The sequence below is a fragment of the Bufo bufo genome, chromosome 3 (assembly GCF_905171765.1).
Source record: "Bufo bufo chromosome 3, aBufBuf1.1, whole genome shotgun sequence".
In the NCBI taxonomy this organism is placed as follows: domain Eukaryota; kingdom Metazoa; phylum Chordata; class Amphibia; order Anura; family Bufonidae; genus Bufo; species Bufo bufo.
The window spans coordinates 426,704,355-426,725,302 of record NC_053391.1 but is presented as its reverse complement, the minus strand read 5'-3'; the positions used below and the strand labels follow the sequence as shown (position 1 = coordinate 426,725,302).

Below are 20,948 nucleotides of genomic sequence, written 5' to 3'. Positions count from 1 at the left end.
ATTTTCCATTTTTATATATTTTTTCCAGTTACAAAGCAAGGGTTAACAGCCAAACAAAGCTCAATATTTATGGCCCTGATTCTGTAGTTTACAGAAACACCCCAAATGTGGTCGTAAACTGCTGTACGGGCGCAGAAGGAAAGGAATGCCATACGGTTTTTGGAAGGCAGATTTTGCTGGACTGTTTTTTGACACCATGTCCCATTTGAAGCCCCCCTAATTCACCCCTAGAGTAGAAACTCCAAAAAAGTGACCCAATTTTAGAAACTAAGGGATAGGGTGGAAGTTTTGTTGGTACTAGTTTAGGGTACATATGATTTTTGGTTGCTCTATATTACACTTCTTGTGAGGCAATGTAACAAGAAATTGCTGTTTTGGCACCGTTTTGTTATTTACAACATTCATCTGACAGGTTAGATCATGTGGTATTTTTATAGAGCAGGTTGTCACGGACACGGCGATACCTAATATGTATACTTTTTTTTTATTTATGTAAGTTTTACACAATGATTTCATTTTTGAAAAAAAAAAAATCATGTTTTAGTGTTTCCATAGTCTGAGAGCCATAGTTTTTTCAGTTTTTGGGCGATTATCTTAGGTAGGGTCTCATTTTTTGCGGGATGAGATGACGGTTTGATTGGCACTATTCTGAGGTGCATATGACTTTTTGATCGCTTGTTATTACACTTTTTGTGATGTAAGATGACAAAAAATGGCTTTTTTACACCGTTTTTATTATTTTTTTACGGTGTTCATCTGAGGGGTTAGGTCATGTGATATTTTTATAGAGTAACTTATTACGGACGTGGCGATACCTAATATGTATACTTTTTATTTATTTATGTAATTTTTACACAATGATTTCATTTTTTAAACAAAAAAAATCATGTTTTAGTGTTTCCATAATCTGAGATCCATAGTTTTTCAGTTTTTGGGCGATTATTTTGGGTAGGGTATTATTTTTGCGGGATGAGATGACGGTTTGATTGGCACTAGTTTGGGGTGCATATGACTTTTTGATCGCTTGCTATTACACTTTTTGTGATGTAAGGTGACAAAAAATAGTTTATTTAGCACAGTTTTTATTTTTTACGGTGTTCATCTGAGGGGTTAGGTCATGTGATATTTTTATAGAGCCGGTCGATACGGACACGGCGATACCTAATATGTATACTTTTTTTTATTTATGTAAGTTTTACACAATAATATCATTTTTGAAACAAAAAAAAAAATCATTTTTTAATGTCTCCATATTCTGAGAGCCATAGTTTTTTCAGTTTTTGGGCCATTATCTTGGGTAGGGTATGATTTTTGCGGGATGAGATGACGGTTTGATTGGCACTATTTTGGGGTGCATATGACTTTTTGATCGCTTGCTATTACACTTTTTGTGATGTAAGGTGACAAAAAATGGTTTATTTAGCACAGTTTTTATTTTTTACTGTGTTCATCTGAGGGGTTAGGTCATGTGATAGTTTTATAGAGCCGGTCGATACGGACGCGGCGATACCTAATATGTATACATTTTTTTTATTATGTACGTTTTACACAATAATATAATTTTTGAATAAAAAAAATAAATCATGTTTTAGTGTCTCCATATTCTGAGAGCCATAGTTTTTTCAGTTTTTGGGCGATTATCTGGGGTAGGGTCTCATTTTTTGCTGGATGAGATGACGGTTTGATTGGAACTATTTGAGGGTGCATATGACTTTTTGATCGCTTGCTATTACACTTTTTGTGATGTAAGGTGACAAAAAATGGTTTATTTAACTTTTTTCTTCACTTTATTTTTTTGGCCCACTTTGGGACTTCAACTTTTGGGGGTCTAATCCTTTACAATGCATTCCAATACTTCTATATTGGAATGCATTGGCTGTATGAGTAATACTGTGTGTATTACTCATACAGCTTCCGGCCTGTGAGATCCAGGGGGTTAGATCTCACAGGCACGTCACAGGAAGGCATCGCGCTGCCTTCCATGCCATCGGGTCCCCCCTACAGCCCCATGGGGACCCGATGGCACCACCGCCGCCCGCACAATAAAAAGCCGCAAACCGCAGGTCTGAATTGATCGCTGACATGGGGGGTCACGGGACCCCCCCGCACATTTAGCCAAGGTGCCTGCTCAATGATTTGAGCAGGCACCGGCTTCCGATCACCGCCCGCCGCGCAGCGGTGATCGGAAATTCTCAGGACGTACCCGTACGCCCTGTGTCCTTAAGTACCAGGACATCAGGGCGTACCGGTACGCCCTGTGTCCTGAAGAGGTTAAAGGGGTCGTCTCACTTCAGTAAGTTGCATTCATCATGTAGAAAAAGTTAATACAAGACACTTACTAATGTATTGTGATTGTCCATATTGCCTCCTTTGCTGGTTAGATTCATTTTCCCATCACATTATACACTGCTAATTTCCATGGTTACAGACCACCCTGCAATCCATCAGTGGTGGCCATACTTGCACACTATAGGAAAAAGTGCGAGCCTCTCTGGTGGCTGGGACCATGGGAGCTCACATAGACTAGTGCTTTTTCCTATAGTGTGCAAGCGCGAACACCGCTGATGGATTGCAGGGTGGTCGTAAACATGGAAATGAGCAGTGTATAATGTGATAGAAAAATGAATCCAGCCAGCAAAGGAAGCAACAGGAAAAAGACCTGGCCTCTCTGGTGGCCGGGACGATGGGAGCGCACATAGGCATACATGCACAGAAGCTCCCGTCCCAGCCACCTTGTATGTGCGCTGCATCAGTGGCCGTAACCCCCTTGATATGAGCGGTGTATAATGTCAAAGCGATGGAAAAATGAATCCAGCAGCAAAGGAGGCAATATGTACAATACATTAGTAAGTGCTTTGTATTAACTTCCTCTACATGATAAATGCAACTTACTGAAGTGAGACAACCCCTTTAGGCCCTTTTCACACAGGTGAGATTTCCGCGCGGGTGCAATGCGTGAGGTGAACGCGTTGCACCCGTTCTGAATCCGGACCCATTAATTTCTATGGGGCTGTGCACATGAGCGTTGATTTTTACGCATCACTTGTGCGTTGCGTGAAAATCGCAGCAAGCTCTATATTGTGCATTTTTCACGCAACGCAGGCCCCATAGAAGTGAATGGGGCTGCGTGAAAATCGCAAGCTTCCGCAAGCAAGTGCGGAAGCGGTGCGATTTTCACGCATGGTTGCTACGAGATGATCGGGATGGAGACCCGATCATTATTATTTTCCCTTATAACATGGTTATTAGGGAAGGTAATAACATTCATAATACAGAATGCTAAGTAAAATAGGGATGGAGGGGTTAAAAATAAAAAATTTAACTCACCTCATCAACTTGATCGCGCAGCCCAGCTTCTCTTCTGTCTTTGATGACCTGGGAGGAAAGGGACCTGTGGTGACGTCACTGCACTCATCACATGGTCCATCACATGATCCATCACCATGTGATGAGCGCAGTGACGTCACCAAAAGTCCTTTTCCTCCCAGGTCATCAAAGAAGAAGACAGAAGAGAAGCCGGGCTGCGCGAACAAGTGGATGAGGTGAGTTAAATAATTTATTTATGTTTTTTTAACCCCTCCAGCCCTATTGTACTATGCATTCTGTATTAAGAATGCTATTATTTTCCCTTATAACCATGTTATAAGGGAAAATAATAAAATCTACACAACACCTAACCCAAACCCGAACTTCTGTGAAGCAATCCGGGTTCGGGTCTGGGTACCAAACATGCCGATTTTTCTCACGCGCTTTGCACTCGCGGGGAAAAATCGTGCATTTTCCCGCAACGTACCCGCATCTTTGCCCGCACGTCACCCGCAACGCCCGTGTGAACCCAGCCTTAAGGGGTGAGTTCCATTCATCATGGGCATGGGGTTAGGTGAGTATTACAATTAGAGGCACTAAGTGGGCCGAATTCTGCATGAGGGGCACTAAGGGAGCATAATACTTCATGTGGGGCAACAAGGGGACATAAAACTGTGTAGGCAGGCTCTAAGGAAGCATCATGGGCAGCATGGTGGCTCAGTGATTAGCACTGGAGCCTTGCAGACATCTGCATGGAGTTTGCATGTTCTCCCCGTGTATATGTAGGTTTCCTCCAACACTCCAAAGACATACTGATAGGGAACTTAGATTGTGAGCCCCATTGGAGACAGCTTGATCTTGGTGTCTGTAAAGCGCAGCCAGGTTTCTCACTGCGCCTGCGCTGAATGGGACGGTGCAGGCGCGAGATTTACACGGCAGACTGGGCCCTTTAGGAGAACCAACGCTGGCCTGGGTGGCCCTGTCAAACAAGACAGAAGGGCGTGGAAATGAGGTGGGCGAACGGAGCCTCTAGGAGCAGGTGCAACGCCTGCCCTGCAACGAAAAAAAAAAAAAATACGGTATCTAAAGGGGTTAAAGCTAGGTCGGAGGTATGCCGGAGTGATAAAGGAATTTTTCTGACTCCATAGAGGGCTATTTCAGATGAAAAAGATACATTAGTGGAACAGCCTGCACGTCCCATACAGGAAGTGCCCGGCTCCCCGCGGCCGCCGCGCATGCTCCCACAACACACTTCTCAACAATATTTATGAAACGCTAAACGGCGATCACGTGGCCATGACGCAACCCCTGCAGGCTGACGCGTCCCTCAATATGATATGATAGGCTCATTTCCGAATAGCTCCACCCCCACGTACCCCTCATTGGTGGAGTTTCCCCACCTATCCCAAAGTGCCTTTGTGATTGGCTATGGGCGCCTGGGAGGGCGTGGCGTCTTTCTCCCGGAATGGCGGTGTCTTCCTCTTCCCCTGTGCTCTGTGCAGCGCCGAGGCCGCTGCGGGAGTTTCGCTTCCTGCTTTTCGCCATGATGAACAAATGAACTCACGGGGAATGAAATTTAAGTTCCAAAAAGGGGAGAAAGTTCTCTGCTTTGAACCAGACCCGACCAAGGCTAAAGTGTTGTACGATGCCAAGGTGCGCGTAGTGTGGACGGGGGCGGGTGAAGAGGGCGCCTCATCCTACAATGGCCTCCTCTGGGAGAGCCCGTAGTCCCCATCCTACTGCATGAGCAGCCCATAGTGTATGCTAAGGTGGATCCCAAACATCATGGAGCAGTTGCCCATAGCAACCCCTCAGACTGCAGCGATCTGATTGGCTGCTGTGGTCACCTGCTCATCATACAGTCTGCAGGGCTGCACTGTACAGCCTGGGGCATCATATTTCATACCTTCCCAACATATCAGACATCATTATATATGGGAGGTGTATTCTGGCGGTAATAAAGCATGGCTTCTAGCAGGGGATGTCTCTGTGGGCTCTGTGCATGAGGTCTCACGCTGACCAAAAACCTCCTTCTACATTCCTTGGGTAAAAAGTTTTTTTTTGTCCAATTGTTTTTTATTAAAAATTCTGAACCGTTTGTCTTGTACCACTTTCACTGTTCCTTCAGCTGCTCCGTGCTGCATGAGGGGCGACGGCTGTACTTCTTACATTGCCCACGTCGTAGTGCTGGGGCATCCAGTCTTCTGACTCTGATGCGCCATTCCTCTATTATTAAAGGGGTTATCTAGGAAAATATATTTATGACTTATCTTGTGGGTCAGATCTTTCGGGTGCGACCCCCCCATCCCCCAGGTCACGTGGACTAGTTTCAGCCCTGCCCCATTCAAGTCAATGGGGCTGAGCTGCAAAACCAGAAACTGCCGCTATATGGTATCCATGGTGAGCACAGTGGGGGTGCTGGGAGTCGGACCCCCGCCGATCTGATATTGATGACCGATCCTGCTGGTATGTCATCAATATTAATTCCTGGAAAACCTCTTTAATGGCTGCAGAGTTTGCCTAAATCCAAATAGCCAGTAACCAACGTGGAGCTTTCAGCTGCTAGGTTACATACAGATGCTAGAATTGGCCGGCACTGCGGCCTCTTCCTAGCCCAGTGATGTCACATGGACCAGTTATAGCTCGGCCCCTCCCAAGTCAAAGGGGCTGAGCTGCAATACCTAGCACAGCCACTATATCCTGTATGGCGTCATGCTTGGTAAGCGCCTGGGTGATTGCTGCAGCTTCCCGAAACGGTGCTGGGAATTGGATCCCACCGATATGATATTGATGACCTATGCTGTGGATAGGTCATCAGTCGTATTTCCAGGATAACCCCCTTTAAGGACTGATTCGCGTGTGCATTTAAGGCTACTTGCACGTTGGTATGGGTGAATGCACATGAGATCCGCACAAATTTCCATGCGGAAACATAGCATATCTGCACCAAAATCCGCAATGTCTAATTGTGGTTTTTGTTGCGGATTTGATGCTGTTTTGTCGCAGATCTCGCCCCTCGCAAACATAATTTACATGCTAATTATTTTGAAATCCGCGCGGCAGGTTAATTTCCGTACAGAAAAAAAATCCGCAAAGTGTGCATAAGATTCGTGGTACTGTTATATGCTGCGGTTTTTCACACAGGAATCTGCGTGGAAAAACCGCACGTATTCCGCAATGTGTGCAGGTGAACTAACTGATCCGGCAGGAGTAGCTTGCCAGAGTTCACCAGACCCGGCATTTGTCTTCCAGTCTTTCCTCACACTGTTCTTCTTTGTTTTAGGTTGTTGATGTAGTTGTCAGCAAAGATGACAAAGGCAGAAAAAACCCGGAGTATCTGATCCATTTTAATGGTTGGAACAGAAGGTAAATGCTCTTTATAACGCAGTATTGTAGTATACATAGACGGAGAACAATGTCAGCACCTGATAGGATTAATACTGCGCATGCCCGAGCCTGCACATCAATATGGTGCAGGAAAATTGTAAGGTATGAGGGCATAGCCTTGCCTGAGGTGGAATGGGGCCATGGACAAGTAACTCTGTGTCTCCATTACCTCTGTTAGGCTACTTTCACACTGGCGTTTTGGCTTTCCGTTTCTGAGATCCGTCATGGGCTCTCACAAGTGGTCCAAAATGGATCAGTTTGCATTCTAATGCATTCTGAATGGAAAAGGATCCGCTCAGAATGCATCAGTTCCGTCACCATTCTGCTTTGGAGACAGACACCAAAACACTGCCTGCAGCGTTTTGGTGTCCGTCTGACGAAACTGAGCCAAACGGATCCGTCCTGGCACACAATGTAAGTCAATGGGGACGGATCCGTTTTCTGTGACACAATCTGACAATAGAAAATGGATCCGTCCTGCATTGACTTTCAATGGTGTTCAAGACGGATCCGTCTTGGCCATGTTAAAGATAATACAAACGGATCCGTTCTGAACGGATGCGTTTGTGCAGATCCATGACGGATTCGCACCAAACGTGAGTGTGAAAGTAGCCTTAATTGAGGTTACCTTCCTTTACCATTGTTTCCATTACCTCTGCCACAAACCGTGAACGGCAGCTGTAGACCTCTATGGCTCCAGAACAGGGGTCCTCTGACCCTCATCTCCCCTGTAGAGCCGCTATTTGTAGCCACCTCTGGAGACATCTGAATAGACATCTGATGGGATGGAGGGAATAACCAGCAGTTTATCTCCAGCTATGTTGAAATCCAATATGCCTTAGGCTACTTTCACACTAGCGTTCGGGGCTCCGCTTGTGAGCTCCGTTTGAAGGGGCTCACAAGCGGCCCCGAACGGATCCGTCCAGCCCTAATGCATTCTGAATGGATGCGGATCCGCTCAGAATGCATCAGTCTGGCTCCGTTTGTCCTCCGCTCCGCTCAGCAGGCGGACACCCGTCGTGCGGAGGCAAACGGATCCGTCCAGACTTACAATGTAAGTCAATGGGGACGGATCCATTTGAAGTTGACACAGTATGGCTCAATTTTCAAACGGATCCGTCTCCCATTGACTTTCAATGTAAAGTCAAAACGGATCCGTTTGCATTATCATGAACAAAAAAAAAAAAAATTTTTTATTTTTTTGTTCATGGTAATGCAAACGGATCCGTTCTGAACGGATCTAAGCGTTTGCCTTATAGGTGCGGATCCGTCTGGGCACATACCAGACGGATCCGACCTAAACGCAGGTGTGAAAGTAGCCTTATCCCTCTTGCCTGACATCTGCCATGAGCAGAGAGTCGAGTGGCCCCTATACATATAAGATTGGTTGCCTATGATGCTGAAATTGTTGCATTTGGGCAATAGATGCCCTCTTGGCCTCCATTCCATTCCTAATAATGCCTCACAACAGGCTGAACCACTGAAATGCGTCCACTGTATTTATTGACTTCTTTTAGGTTCCATATTGAATCCTCTCCACTTTGTTTACTAGATATATACTTTAAAGAGGAGGTCCAGTAGGTGTGAGTCCCACCTCTAGACCCTGCTCCTATCTCAAGAACGGGGCCCATGGTAAATGCGGTGTCCTCTCCATTCACTACTACTTCCAACAAATAGCTGAACCATCACTCTGCTACTTTCAGTCCAAACGTAGGGCTGTGTTCGTGGTGGGGCCTCGTTCTTGAGATAGGAGAGGATGCCAATGGTGGGCCCACACCTATCGAGCATTATTGCATATCCTATTCATATGCCATAAACGTCCAGATGGGAATGCTCCTTTGTTCCTCTGTTTTAGATTGTCGCCACTTTATCTCTAGGGTTGTCATTGTCTTGTTAATTATGTGTTTGTTTCTGATATATTATAGCTGGGATAGATGGGCAGCAGAAGACCATGTTCTTCGTGATACTGATGAAAACAGGCGATTGCAAAGAAAGCTGGCAAGGAAAGCCGTGGCTCGCATGTAAGGAACCTCTCTAGGTAGACACTTACTGCTGCTACATTTACATACCCCATATTTTTGCTTCCCTTTTTTTCCTTATCCCTTAATCTTGTGTTTTTTTTTATTTTTACTATGTTTATTGGGAACTATTTTAGACTACTTTCACACTCGCGTTTTGGGCGGATCCGTTATGGATCTACAAAAACGGATCCGTTACAATAATACAACCCCATGCATCCGTCATGAACGGATCAGTTTGTATTATCTGTAACATAGCCAAGACGGATCCGTCATGAACTCCATTAAAAGTCAAAGGGAGACGGATCCGTTTTCTATTGTGCCATATTGTGTCAGAGAAAACGGATCCGTCCCCATTGACTTACATTGTGTGTCAGAACGGATCCGTTTGGCTCAGTTTCGTCAAGCGGACAGCAAAACACTGCAGGCAGCGTTTTGGTGTCCGCCTCCAGAGTGGAATGGTGACAGAACGGAGGCAAACTGATGCATTCTGAGCGGATCCTTCTCCATTCAGAATGCATTAGGGCAAAACTGATCCGTTTTGGACCGCTTGTGAGAGCCCTGAACGGAGCTCCCAAACGGAGAGCCAAAAAACACCAGTGTGAAAGTAGCCGAAGTTAACCTAATAATTGCTGGGGATTGTGCAGTCGAAATACTCGTCTGGATAACCATGTGATAATTAGAGAAAACTGCACTAATAGTGTTGAGCGAACTTGTGTTTTCAAGTTTGGCGTAGAAAGGTTTGGGTTATCTAAAAATCCCGTTATGGATTCCGCTACTATGGACCATAACAGAATTCTAGGACGGCATGCACCACTGAAGCCTATAAGAGGCATTCCATCATAATTAGGGGTGCACCGAAATTTCGGCGGCCGAAAATGTACCTAATCCATTTCGGCCGATATTGTTACATATCGGCCGAAAATATGGGGTGTGGGGTTTGTCACCCACCATCTGCGGGCGGGCGCCGGGTGGGCGGTTTACTTTCTTTATTTTACCTTACAATCGTGACGCTCCAGTAAGAACTCTGCAGGCAGAGCGGAGGGCGGCGTAACGTCACTTACTCACGTGACGCGCCTGCTCCGCCTCCTTCATTCATAAAGTGGGCGGAGCAGGTGCGTCACGTGAGTAAGTGACGTTACTCCGCCCTCCGCTCTGCCTGCAGAGTTCTTACTGGAGCGTCACGATTGTAAGGTAAAATAAAGATGCAGTGAGTGATGCTGTGAGCAGCAGGGCCGGGGCTGTTATGGGTAGGGGGATCGGTCTATGGCACTGCTATGGGGAGGGGGGATCTGTGCACTGTTATGGGGAAAGGGATCTGTGCACTGTTATGCCCATAACAGTGCACATATCCCCCCCCTCCATAACAGTGCCACCCACAGATCCCCCTCTCCATAACAGCGCCACCCACAGATCCCCCTCTCCATAACAGTGCCACCCACAGATCCCCCTCTCCATAACAGCGCCACCCACAGATCCCCCTCTCCATAACAGAGCCACCCACAGATCCCCCTCTCCATAACAGCGCCACCCACAGATCCCCCTCTCCATAACAGAGCCACCCACAGATCCCCCTCTCCATAACAGCGCCACCCACAGATCCCCCTCTCCATAACAGCGCCACCCACAGATCCCCCTCTCCATAACAGCGCCACCCACAGATCCCCCTCTCCATAACAGCGCCACCCACAGATCCCCCTCTCCATAACAGCGCCACCCACAGATCCCCCTCTCCATAACAGCGCCACCCACAGATCCCCCTCTCCATAACAGCGCCACCCACAGATCCCCCTCTCCATAACAGCGCCACCCACAGATCCCCCTCTCCATAACAGCGCCACCCACAGATCCCCCTCTCCATAACAGCGCCACCCACAGATCCCCCTCTCCATAACAGCGCCACCCACAGATCCCCTTCTCCATAACAGCGCCAATCATTAAAAAAAAAGTATTTTAAAAGTATTTGGGCAAAAAGGCAGTTTCGGGTTTCGGTCAAGGGCATCCTGAATTTTCGGTTTCGGACCAGAATTTTCATTTCGGTGCACCCCTAATCATAATAGAAGTTTATGCTGGCCATAGACTTCTATTATGATGGAACGTGGTACGGAATGCCTCTTATTGGCTTCCGTGGTGCATGCCGTCCTACAATTCCGTTATGGCCCGTGGTAGCGGAATCCATAACGGGATTTTTAGATAACCCAAACCTTGTATGCCGAACTTGAAAACACAAGTTCGCACAACACTACTAAGAGGTGAGAATGTATCAGTCCTTTTATGGCTGTTAATGCCCTATTGACCGTTGAAACTCCTGAGAGCAGGCCACTGTACAGCTTTAAGCAAAGACCACAAGAAGAAGGCATGCTCCTTCAGCCTGATATCTAGGTGTTCTAGATCATACCAGTGTATTACTGTAGTGCAGCGGCGGCATGAAGCGCACGGCGTCATAGCAACCAATGACGCTGTGCGCTCCTGCTCTCAGCAGGATGCCAGGCTGGGATACCACGGACCGCTCATGGCCGTGTGCATTCGGCCTTATGTGCCTTCTGTCAGGGGTTCCTGTATTTTTTGCAATAGTACAGTCAGCAGTGCTAAAATGGAAACGGGACAGACCCTATTAAAGGGTTGTACAGGACTAGAAAAATACGGCGGCTTTCTTCCAAAACCACCACCACATCTGTTCATTGGAGACCACCAGGATTCATTTCAAGCCATGGCACTATGTGGACAAAGCCTACTGGATCCCTGATAGCACTGGTAGTTTCCTAGATGGGAACAGAAAAATCAAAGGACCACTTCTTTGAAATAGAGATTAAGCATGGATGCATCATTTTGGAATGATGTAGTAGACATACTCCTCTATTACCTGAGATGGGTCCAGCAAATGTGTATTAAAGTCTTCTTCTTCACCTGCTCATTGTGCAATCCTCACCAAACTCATTCTGGGTAATATGGGTTCTTTTAATATATACTGCCAAAATAGTTGTATTAAATCCCTGCAGCATAAAAACATGCTTGTGGTTTTGTGGCCCCAAACCTAGTGACGGGTTCCATTTACTGTTCATGGAATTTGTCTGTTTCTAGTAGATTGATTCCAGGAATTATTTAAAATGGCCGCCAGCAACCTAATGTTGGTAGCAGGACTAAAACTCATCAATGTGTAGTATATGTGCCAGAGCGTAGTCTGTAGTGAGGCCTCATCCCATTACTACCCCCCCCCCCCCCCCCCCTTAGGCTGCTGGGGCAACTAGTCCTGCTCACATTCTAGGACAGGTTGCTGGCAGCCATTTTAAATCATTCCTAAAGAAACCATTTAAGAATATTATGAAATGCAGTGACAAAAATACAACAATGGCAGAAGTCCTGCTGTGTTCACAACAAAATGGCTGTAATAAATCTGCACAAAATAAACTGGCTTGTGCTTTCAGGAGGAGGAAAGGAAGGAAGAAGAGACGGTGTCGGTTGCCTGGGGTCGACTCTGTTCTAAAAAGTCTTCCAGCTAATGAAAAAGAAGACAATGATGATCATTGTAAGTGTGTATTTCATAGTGGGTTATGCAACTTTCTTACGTACTTGAATTCCAGTTCCTTTGCATTTTAAAGATTTTTTTCTTGTTATCCAGAGGCAGAAAGTCTGTATAGAGGTAATACATCTTACAGATAACCATTTCCCACCTTACTGATCCTTCACTTCCTGGTCCTGGCTCAACACACAGGATATTGCTTGAAATGGCCGATCAGGAAATCACTGGCCTTAAGGCCCTTTTACATTGGCCAGTATCTGGCACGCACGTTCGTACAAACACTCGTTCTCGATAATTGTCCCCTGCAGTGGTGCTGTTTGTCAATTGATGAATGCAACATCATGTGAAAGCATGGTTGATGTGGACACCAAAATCATTGTTTCTGGACAGCAGATTTTCCTGTGAAAACAGGGATCTGCTGCCCAGAAACAATGAACCTGAAGCAGTAGCTATCACTCATCCCCATACAAAGGAATTGTAAATGCAGTTTTCAACTCTTCTGACAAGCAGGCAATTAATGTGAACGAATGGTTCATTCCCAATAATAATTTCCTGCTTAGTCGGCCTGTCTAAAGGGGCCATAAGACACACCTAGGATATAGAGGAAAAAAATAAGAATAAAATTTTTTGTTGTCAGACCCCCAAGCTCCATCAGAACTCTGTATCAGACCCACATTCCTCCTCAGATCAGACTCCAAGCCCTATCAGACCTCTGTGTAAGACCCCCAAGCTCCATCAGACCTCTATTCCTCCTTAGATCAGACCTCCATTCCTCCTTAGATCCAGACCTCCAAGCTCCGTCAGACCTCAGATCAGACACCCAAGCTCCATCAGCCCTCTGTAGAAGACCCCAAAGCTCCAGACCATAGAGCAGACCACCTAGTTCCATTAAACGAACAAAAAAAAAGAAAGAAATGAACTTATCTCTCCTGCTCTGGGCGCTGCTGACCCTTACATCCCCTGGTTTTCTGCTGGCTTAGTGCTGCACTGTGACCTGGCATTGCACAGCGTCAGGTCAAAGTGTGCACCTACAGTGGCATACAAAAGTTTAGGCACCCCTGGTCAAAATTACGGTTACTGTGAATATTTAAGCAATATAACACCTATAAGTTTCACACCATCTGTTTTGTGTGGAATCACAATCATTAACCCCGAAAAAAAACATATTTGTGCAAGTGTTGCTGAACAATAGAACAATGTACCCCAACTCCAGAGTCTGCTAAATCTTCCTGAAGGTCTTTTGCAGTCAAGCGGGGGTTCTGATTTGCCTTTCTAGCAACCCTATAAGCAGCTGTCTGAAATTTTTCTTGGACTTCCAGACCTTCTCTTGACCTCCACTGTTCCTGTTAACTGCAATTTCTTAATTACATTTTTAGGCTACTTTCACACTAGCGTTCGGAGCGGGTCCGTCTGATGTTTCATCAGACGGATCCGCTCCTATAATGTAGACGTTTGCATCCGTTCAGAACGGATCCGTCTGCATTATAACTTAGAAAAATTTCTAAGTGTGAAAAGTAGCCTGAGCGGATCCGTCCAGACTTTACATTGAAAGTCAATGGGGGCGGATCCGTTTGAAGATTGAGCCATATAGTGTCATCTTCAAACGGATCCGTCCCCATTGACTTACATTGTAAGTCTGGACGGATCCACTCGCCTCCGCACGGCCAGGCGGACACCCGAACGCTGCAAGCAGCGTTCAGGTGTCCGCTCACTGAGCGGAGCGGAGGCTGAACGCCGCCAGACTGATGCATTCTGAGCGGATCAGCCTCCACTGAGAATGCATTAGGGCCGGACGGCTGCGTTCGGGGCCGCTTGTGAGCCCCTTCAAACGGAGCTCACGAGCGGACACCCGAACGCAGGTGTGAAAGTAGCCTAAAACAGAGGGAATGGCAACCTGAAAACGTTTAACTATCTTCTTATAGCCTTCTCCTGCTTTGTGGGCCTCAGCCATTTTCATTTTCATGGTGTTAGGCAGCTGCTTAGAAGAACTCATGGCTGTTGTTTTTTGGGACAAGGTTAGAGAAGTTTGGGTATTAATACACTGATATTGCTTAAAATGTTAAAAAATAATGTTTCATCTTTAACTGTATGCCTTTTGGAGATCATTTCATCTTCAACTTGCTTAAATATTCACAGTAATATGATATGGGGGTTCCAAATGTTTGAATGCCACTGTACGTGCAGTGCTGCCCCCCGAAGAAAAGCAGGGAGCAGTGAGTATAGCCAGCGCTAGCATCGTTACACTCACCGCTCCTCACGCCTCCTTCATACTGATTATTCATTTTTGAAACCGTGTGTATTATGCATATTAAGTAAATTTGCATATGTCATTCCATTTCTCAATATTTAGAGCTTAAGTTATGAAATGCATAACTCAATTTTAATAGCTTCCTGTGATGAGTATATGTCCATAACCACCACTGATCTCTAGAACATTAGGAGCTCGCAGCCATAGGATAGCGATATGCAGTGAATGTTTGCAATACTTTGCACAGTTTTATTAAATGGCTTCCAAGCCGCTTGCTGTTACTATAGTAATTCTTGATATCAGCATACCGCATTGTATAAAAGATTAATAATAAATTTCCCTTTTTTAAGGGGTTACCTCGCAATAAAAATCCCTGCTTATATACTGTTGCTTGGAGCCCTACTCTATAAACCAAAAAGGAGAGAACTGTGTAGGAGCGGCTCCCTATTTTTTGCAGCCAGTACTGGCTAAATGTATGACAAGACTCAGCTTTCCTAGCAGCAGACCCTTCTAACTTTTATATACCCACAGCTTTCAAGTGCTTTAAAGGGGTTGTCTGGGTTCAGAGCTGAACCCGGACATATCCCCATTTTCACCCAGGCAGCCACCCTGACTTGAGCATCGGAGCAGTTCATGCTCCGATGCTCTCCTTTGCCCTGCGCTAAATCGCGTAGGGCAAAAGCATTTTCTGGAGTTCCGGTGACGTACCGGGCTCTCCATGGGGCTGCCAGGCGGAGGCTTCCGCCCAGCATTGAGCCCGGTGACAGCACCGACACTGATGGGCGGGCTTTAGCGCCGCCCTAGCCTGTAAAACGGCTAGGGCAGCGCTAAAGCCCGTCCATCAGAGCCGGTGACGTCACCGAACACACTGCTGGGAGGAAGCCTCCGCCTGACAGTGTGTTATTGTAAATAAAGGAACCCTTGCCCTGCGTGATCCAGCTCAGGGCAAGGGAGCGCATCGGAGCATGAAATGCTCCGATGGTTACATCAGGGGGGGCTGCCTGGGTAAGATTATGGGTATGTCTGGGTTCAGCTCTGAACCCGGACAATCGCTTTAATTGAACTCGTTGAATGGAAACCCACATCCAGAAACTGAGAACCTGCTGATTTCTAATCCTACTTCCACACAGCACCACTATGTTACTATGTATCTGTGTAGGTAGTAGAAATGAGGTCAGCACAGATATTTGATTCTGTTTGTCTTAGTGAGTATTGCCTAGCATGATACATTGTAACAACTTTCAGCTCTGAGTTGGAGGAAATCATGACATGAGTTTATCCTTTGAATGAAAACAAGAATGTCTGAGTGTTTTTATGTAGAGTTAGGCTTTTATGCCTTTTTTAAGGCTCCCCATAGTGTAAAATGATAAGGCAGGGATGGCCAACCTGAAGCTCTCCAGCTGTTGCAGAACTACAACTCCCAGCATGCCCAGAGTGTCTACAACTATCAGCCTACAGCAGGGCATGGAGGGAATTGTAGTTGTACAACAGCTGGAGATCCGCAGGTTGGCCAGACCTGTGATAAGGCATACTCTCGTTACCGATCCACCTCGCTCCTATCCCCTTGCTTCCCGTTTACCAACTGGGCTCTGCTTCCTGCTCCCTCATGCAGATAAGACTGCTTAGCCAGTCATAGGCGGAGGCAGGTAACATGTAGGCTCTACCCGACATTTAAAGTGTAACTGTCATGTATTCATCAAAATGTTTAAACATTTACAATATGAGGACCTTCTCAAGATGGCTCCTCTGCCAGTTCTCTGAGGCCAAAACTGCTTTCCATCACTTCCCATACACACTTGCTGTAGCCAGCAGCTTCCTACCAACCAATCAGATTGGATTACTGAGAGACACGCCTCCTCACTCTGAAGCCTAATGCAGGCATGCAGTGTGAAGGACCGCCCCTCTGTCTTCCTAGCCGGAGACAGATGAGCCATAGCAACGGTCTTTTAAGGGAGCAGTGGAAAAGGACAGAGGACATTAATGAAAGCTGTTATTAGGTAATTACAGATCTTTTGACAATCATTGAGAGACTAACTCAGGTATGCATGCCTAGCTCTAATAAACTAGCGAATAAAAAAAATATATATGACAGTTACCCTTTAAGGAAAGTAGGCTATAGGTTAGAATGGGTGAAGCAACAACTCTGTAAGCAAATGATGTGACATGCATTCACAAGTTGTAACTTATCTTTTCTGTATTTCAGTATGTTTTATGAGCGAAGCGTACAGATTTCAATTTATAATCTGTGTACCCTTCTTCACGTGCATGTCCTATTTTTGCGAAAGTGTTTATAGTGAAAGTAAACTATTTCTTGAGTGCGGAGATCTAAATGTTTGTTCTGTTGTGCAGCATTAAAAGATGAAAGTATGTATAACACAAACATTTGAGGTAACCAGCCACGCTGTATTTATCCCATAGCAGTGAGCAGTTCATCAGAGGACAGCGAGGAAGGGACGGACGAGGAAATAAAAAGTGAAGAAAGTGACTTTGAAGAAAAGGCAGAAATGGTAAGTCTATTTTATAGCGGAGGTATGGAAAAGAGGGGCAAGGGATGCAATAAATTGATTTAAAGGGGTAGACCACATTTTGGTTACTTGTGACCAATGTGTTGACTATGTGGCACTTACTTATATAGTCTTTGATATTCTGTGCTGTTTTCTATTTTTCATAAGTCATGCCCCCTTGTTAGGCAGATCTGCTGTCATGTCTGCATAGAGAACCTGTCCATAAGATGGCAGCTGATTGAGAGTCATGTGACCAGTCACATTGCTCATCCTGCGCCATTCTAACACATTGCACCTGTACTAAACTCCCAGCAGTGCAAGAGCAGATGATGTGTGTGCTGTATTAGAATGGAGGAGACATCACATGGAGGTGATTTGGTCACATGACCCTCCAGCAGCAGCCATTTTATGGACAGGACCTCTGTGTGGACAGCACAAAAGACTAGACAAACAAGTGGGCATACCTCATGAAATATTGAAAATGGTGCAGAATTTCAACAAAATATTAGGCTATAATAGGCTACATGCACACGACCGTTTGTGTTTTGCGGTCCGCAAAAAAACCCAGATGACCGAGGGTGAAGACGGCTGATGGTGAGAGAGTGGCTTCTCCAGCCCTACGTAGTCGCCCCCCTCCCCCGGTCTCCTGCATGCCTGACCCCCATACTGGTGCCTCTAGACCCTTCTGTCCCTGCTGGACCTAGGCTGGCCCCTGGGGTGCCGCAGGGCGGCAATCTGCTCCCTGCTCCCTCTCCTCCCCTCCTAGCCTCCATAGGACTTTATCCCCACTGCTCCTGAAGGCAGCTGCAGCAACACAGGTTCAGCCGCACTGCCTCCCTTCTCCCTGCGAGAGGAATGCTGCAACAGGGCCCGGAGGCCCACACCTAGCTGCCACTGACGGAGGGGTTATGCCGGCGTCCCTGTCACGCCTCCTAGGGAGCTGCCTCTATCCTCACGGGCACCCGGTCTCAGGGTCCCCCCATCCTCTTACCGGTGCGCTGCTCAGGGCCAGGGGCCCGCTCCTGACGGCCGAGGCGCAGGGCCCTCGCTTCCGGCCCGTGGAAAGGGCACCCGTGGCCGGCATGGACTTGAGCGCAAAGCTCCAACAGGCCCCGGCCGACCGTTGGTGCATTCCGGGCGCCGCAAATTTTGGCCCAGGCTTCGCGGCCTGCTCGGCCGCAATTCCGGTGCTCCTTCCCGGGCCCCCTGACTCTTACAGCCCTCGGGGTGGGCACCCGCGGCCGGTATGTACATGCGCCACTCCAGGTCCCGGCCGGTACCTCCCGGTCGGCCGGGTGCCGCAAGAATTTATGCCCTGACTTCGCGGCCTAATAGGCCGCAAAATTCCGGCCTCGGTTGGAGGGGGCGTGAACTTCTCCAGGCGCGAATTCTTCCCGCCTGGAGGTTCCCCCGCCCCCAGGGGATCGCTGCGCCGCCCCCCAGGCCGGATTCCTGTTAACATTTTGGGTACCGGCCGGCTCCCATCTAGAGGAGACCCTCTAAGATCTGGGCTTCCTCATGGGCCTGTATGGCTGGCCCCTTTCCTGCCTCTCAGAGAGGCTGTGCCCCTGTATGGTGGCCCCCTTCCTGCCTCAGAGAGGCTGAGCATTGCCCTCTTCCATTTGTGGAATGCTTGCACTCCCATTAGATACGGTGCTGGCCTTGTACATGACCACCCCTCATTCCATGGGCGGAATTTTGCACGCTCACGAGACTCAAGGCTGTCCTTGTATATGCTGTGCTGGACTCGTACATGTCCCCCTTCATTGGCGGAGTAGTTGCACTCTCACGAAATTTGGTGTTGGGTGGATTATTGCACAATCACTTAATGCTAGGATAACCCTGTGCATGTCCCCCTTTCACTAGGCGAACCTCCTGCGTTCCTGCTGGATACTGTGCGGCCATGTGCATGGTCCCCTTCTGGGCGGAATATGGTATGTCCTACTTCTCTGAAGTTGGTCCTGGCCGACTGCAGTGTTTGCCAGGTACATTTCCCCCCTTTCTGGGCGGACTGCCTGTGTTCCATCGCATGCCGTACTAGTCTTGTGCATAACTCCCTTTCAGGCTGCACTTTGCACTTCCGTAGATACTGTGGGACTCTGTGGCTGGCCCCCTACGCTAAGTGACTATTTTGCAGTGAGCGGACGTTCTTGTGTGCTCTGTGCGTTGTTTGGGCCGTGTATGCCTTCTTCTCCAGTAGGTGGGTTGGCCTTCTCACTGCTTACGGGGCTGCTCGTACGTATGCCTCCCTTCCTCCTGCGACATACTTGTTTCTCTTGGGATACGATGCTTGCCGCAAGCCTTACACTCTTCTCTGAAGAGATCATTCTGTTTCCACCTGACCCGGACGGGCTCTACTTGCTCTCTACTGCACCGAGCTAGGCGGTACTCGTTCTCGGGTTTGGATTGTATATTGCGGTTCCGTTGTGACGGTATCCACCATGTTTGTTGGCCCTTTCACCTGGGGAGTGTTCGTGGTTCCTAGATGCGTACCCATTCATCCTCCCGCGGCATTGCTTCCCTGCGCAAGCAGTCACATGGATGAGAGTGCTGTCTGCAGCGCCCCTCGAATTCTACGTTGGCTCTGGCGGGACTACGGTTCCCTCGCCTACTACCATTTCCTCCTCTTCGGATGCAGTGTGGTATGAGTTCTTCCTATTCGCGCCCTCTGCGCTCCAGTTCTGCTCTGCTACCAGGTTCGGGCCACTCTTCTCGGGAAGGTCACCCAACTTCTCTTGGGTGCTCAATTATCCAGGTCCGGGGGACCTCCACTTTGGGTTCTTCAGGGTATTCGCCTTCTGCGAGGCGGTGAGCCGGGCGTCTCACAGAGTAGCGGGTGTTCTGCCTTTGAGCTGTCCTACTATGACTTCCCTGTTACCCACTTTCGGTTGGAGGGTGTTATGCCGGCCTCTGTCTCGACTGCTTCTTCTCGCCGGCTCTGTTTCTCGCCCAGTTTCCTTGGGGGACACAGAAGACCTTGTATAGCTCATCTCCCTAGGAGGCGTGACACTAAGTGAAGACTGTTAAGCCCCTCCTCCACAGCTATACCCTCAGCCTGGAGAGAGAGACTGCCAGTTTTTGCTTAGTGTCCAAGGAGGCAAGACACTCCCTGCTCTGCAGGGCTGGTTTCTCCTTGTTTAAATTTTAGATTTTTACTTTTTTCTTTTCTTTTTGTTCCAGATCATCAGGGACAACAGAGACGCACTAGACCTCTCTGTTTCTCCCGGGGTTGAGCTGCGCCAGTGCCGGTCACCCGCACGGCTGCCTCCCCCACAGAAGGCAAGGTGGATCAGGGCAGCCCAGCTCCCCTACATCCCGCCAGCGCAAGGGTCGCCCGCACGCCAAGTCCCCCTTCCAGCGTCCTGCCACTACGGTGCCAGTAGCTGAAGGGGCGACCCTGCTGGAACGGACCGAGGGTGAAGACGTCTATGGTGAGAGATTGGCTGCTCCAGCCCAACGTCCCCGTCCCCCCCGGTCTCCTGCGTGCCTGACCCTATACTGGGCCTATGGACCCTTCTGTCCCTGCTAGACCTAGGCTGGCCCCTGGGCTGCCGCAGGGCGACATTCTGCTCCCTCTCTCCTGGCCTCCATAGGTCATTGGCACCCTTCTCCCTTCAAGAAGAATGCCTGGGGAGCTGCAGTGGTCCGCAACTAGCTGCCCCTGACGGAGGGGTTATGCAGGCATCCCACCCTCACAGGCACCCGGTCTCAGGGTCCCCCTCCCTCTTACCGGCTACTGCTTCAGGGCCAGAGCCTTGCTGCTCCTGACCCTCCTCTGCCCTCACGGGCACCGGCCCAAGGGCAAGGTGGTTGTGGCTGTTGGCCACATGGTGCGCTGTTATAAGCCAGGGCCCGCTCCATGGGTAAAATGGCTGCCGAGCGCAGGGTCCTCGCTTCTGGGCAGCGGGGTGGGCACCCGCGGCCTGCAATATGAGCGCTATGCTTCAACAGCCCCAGGCCGACCG

At 48.1% G+C, this 20,948-nt stretch overlaps 1 protein-coding gene across 3 annotated transcripts in view; it reads left to right on the top strand.

Moving 5' to 3' along the window:
* The first annotated feature begins 4,755 nt into the window (after positions 1-4,755).
* Positions 4,756-20,948, top strand: part of MSL3 (MSL complex subunit 3) — a 63,577-nt gene continuing 47,384 nt past the window's right edge. The window contains exons 1-5 of one of the 3 annotated variants that reach the window (XM_040424986.1): positions 4,756-4,959; positions 6,590-6,672; positions 8,619-8,714; positions 12,137-12,237; positions 16,898-16,986. In XM_040424986.1, coding sequence (XP_040280920.1) covers positions 4,861-4,959; positions 6,590-6,672; positions 8,619-8,714; positions 12,137-12,237; positions 16,898-16,986 — 468 coding nt within the window. In that variant the 5' untranslated portion in view covers positions 4,756-4,860. Of the gene's footprint in view, positions 4,960-6,589; positions 6,673-8,618; positions 8,732-12,136; positions 12,238-16,897; positions 16,987-20,948 lie in introns of all 3 variants that reach the window. The other 2 variants (XM_040424988.1, XM_040424987.1) reach the window with 2 other exon arrangements.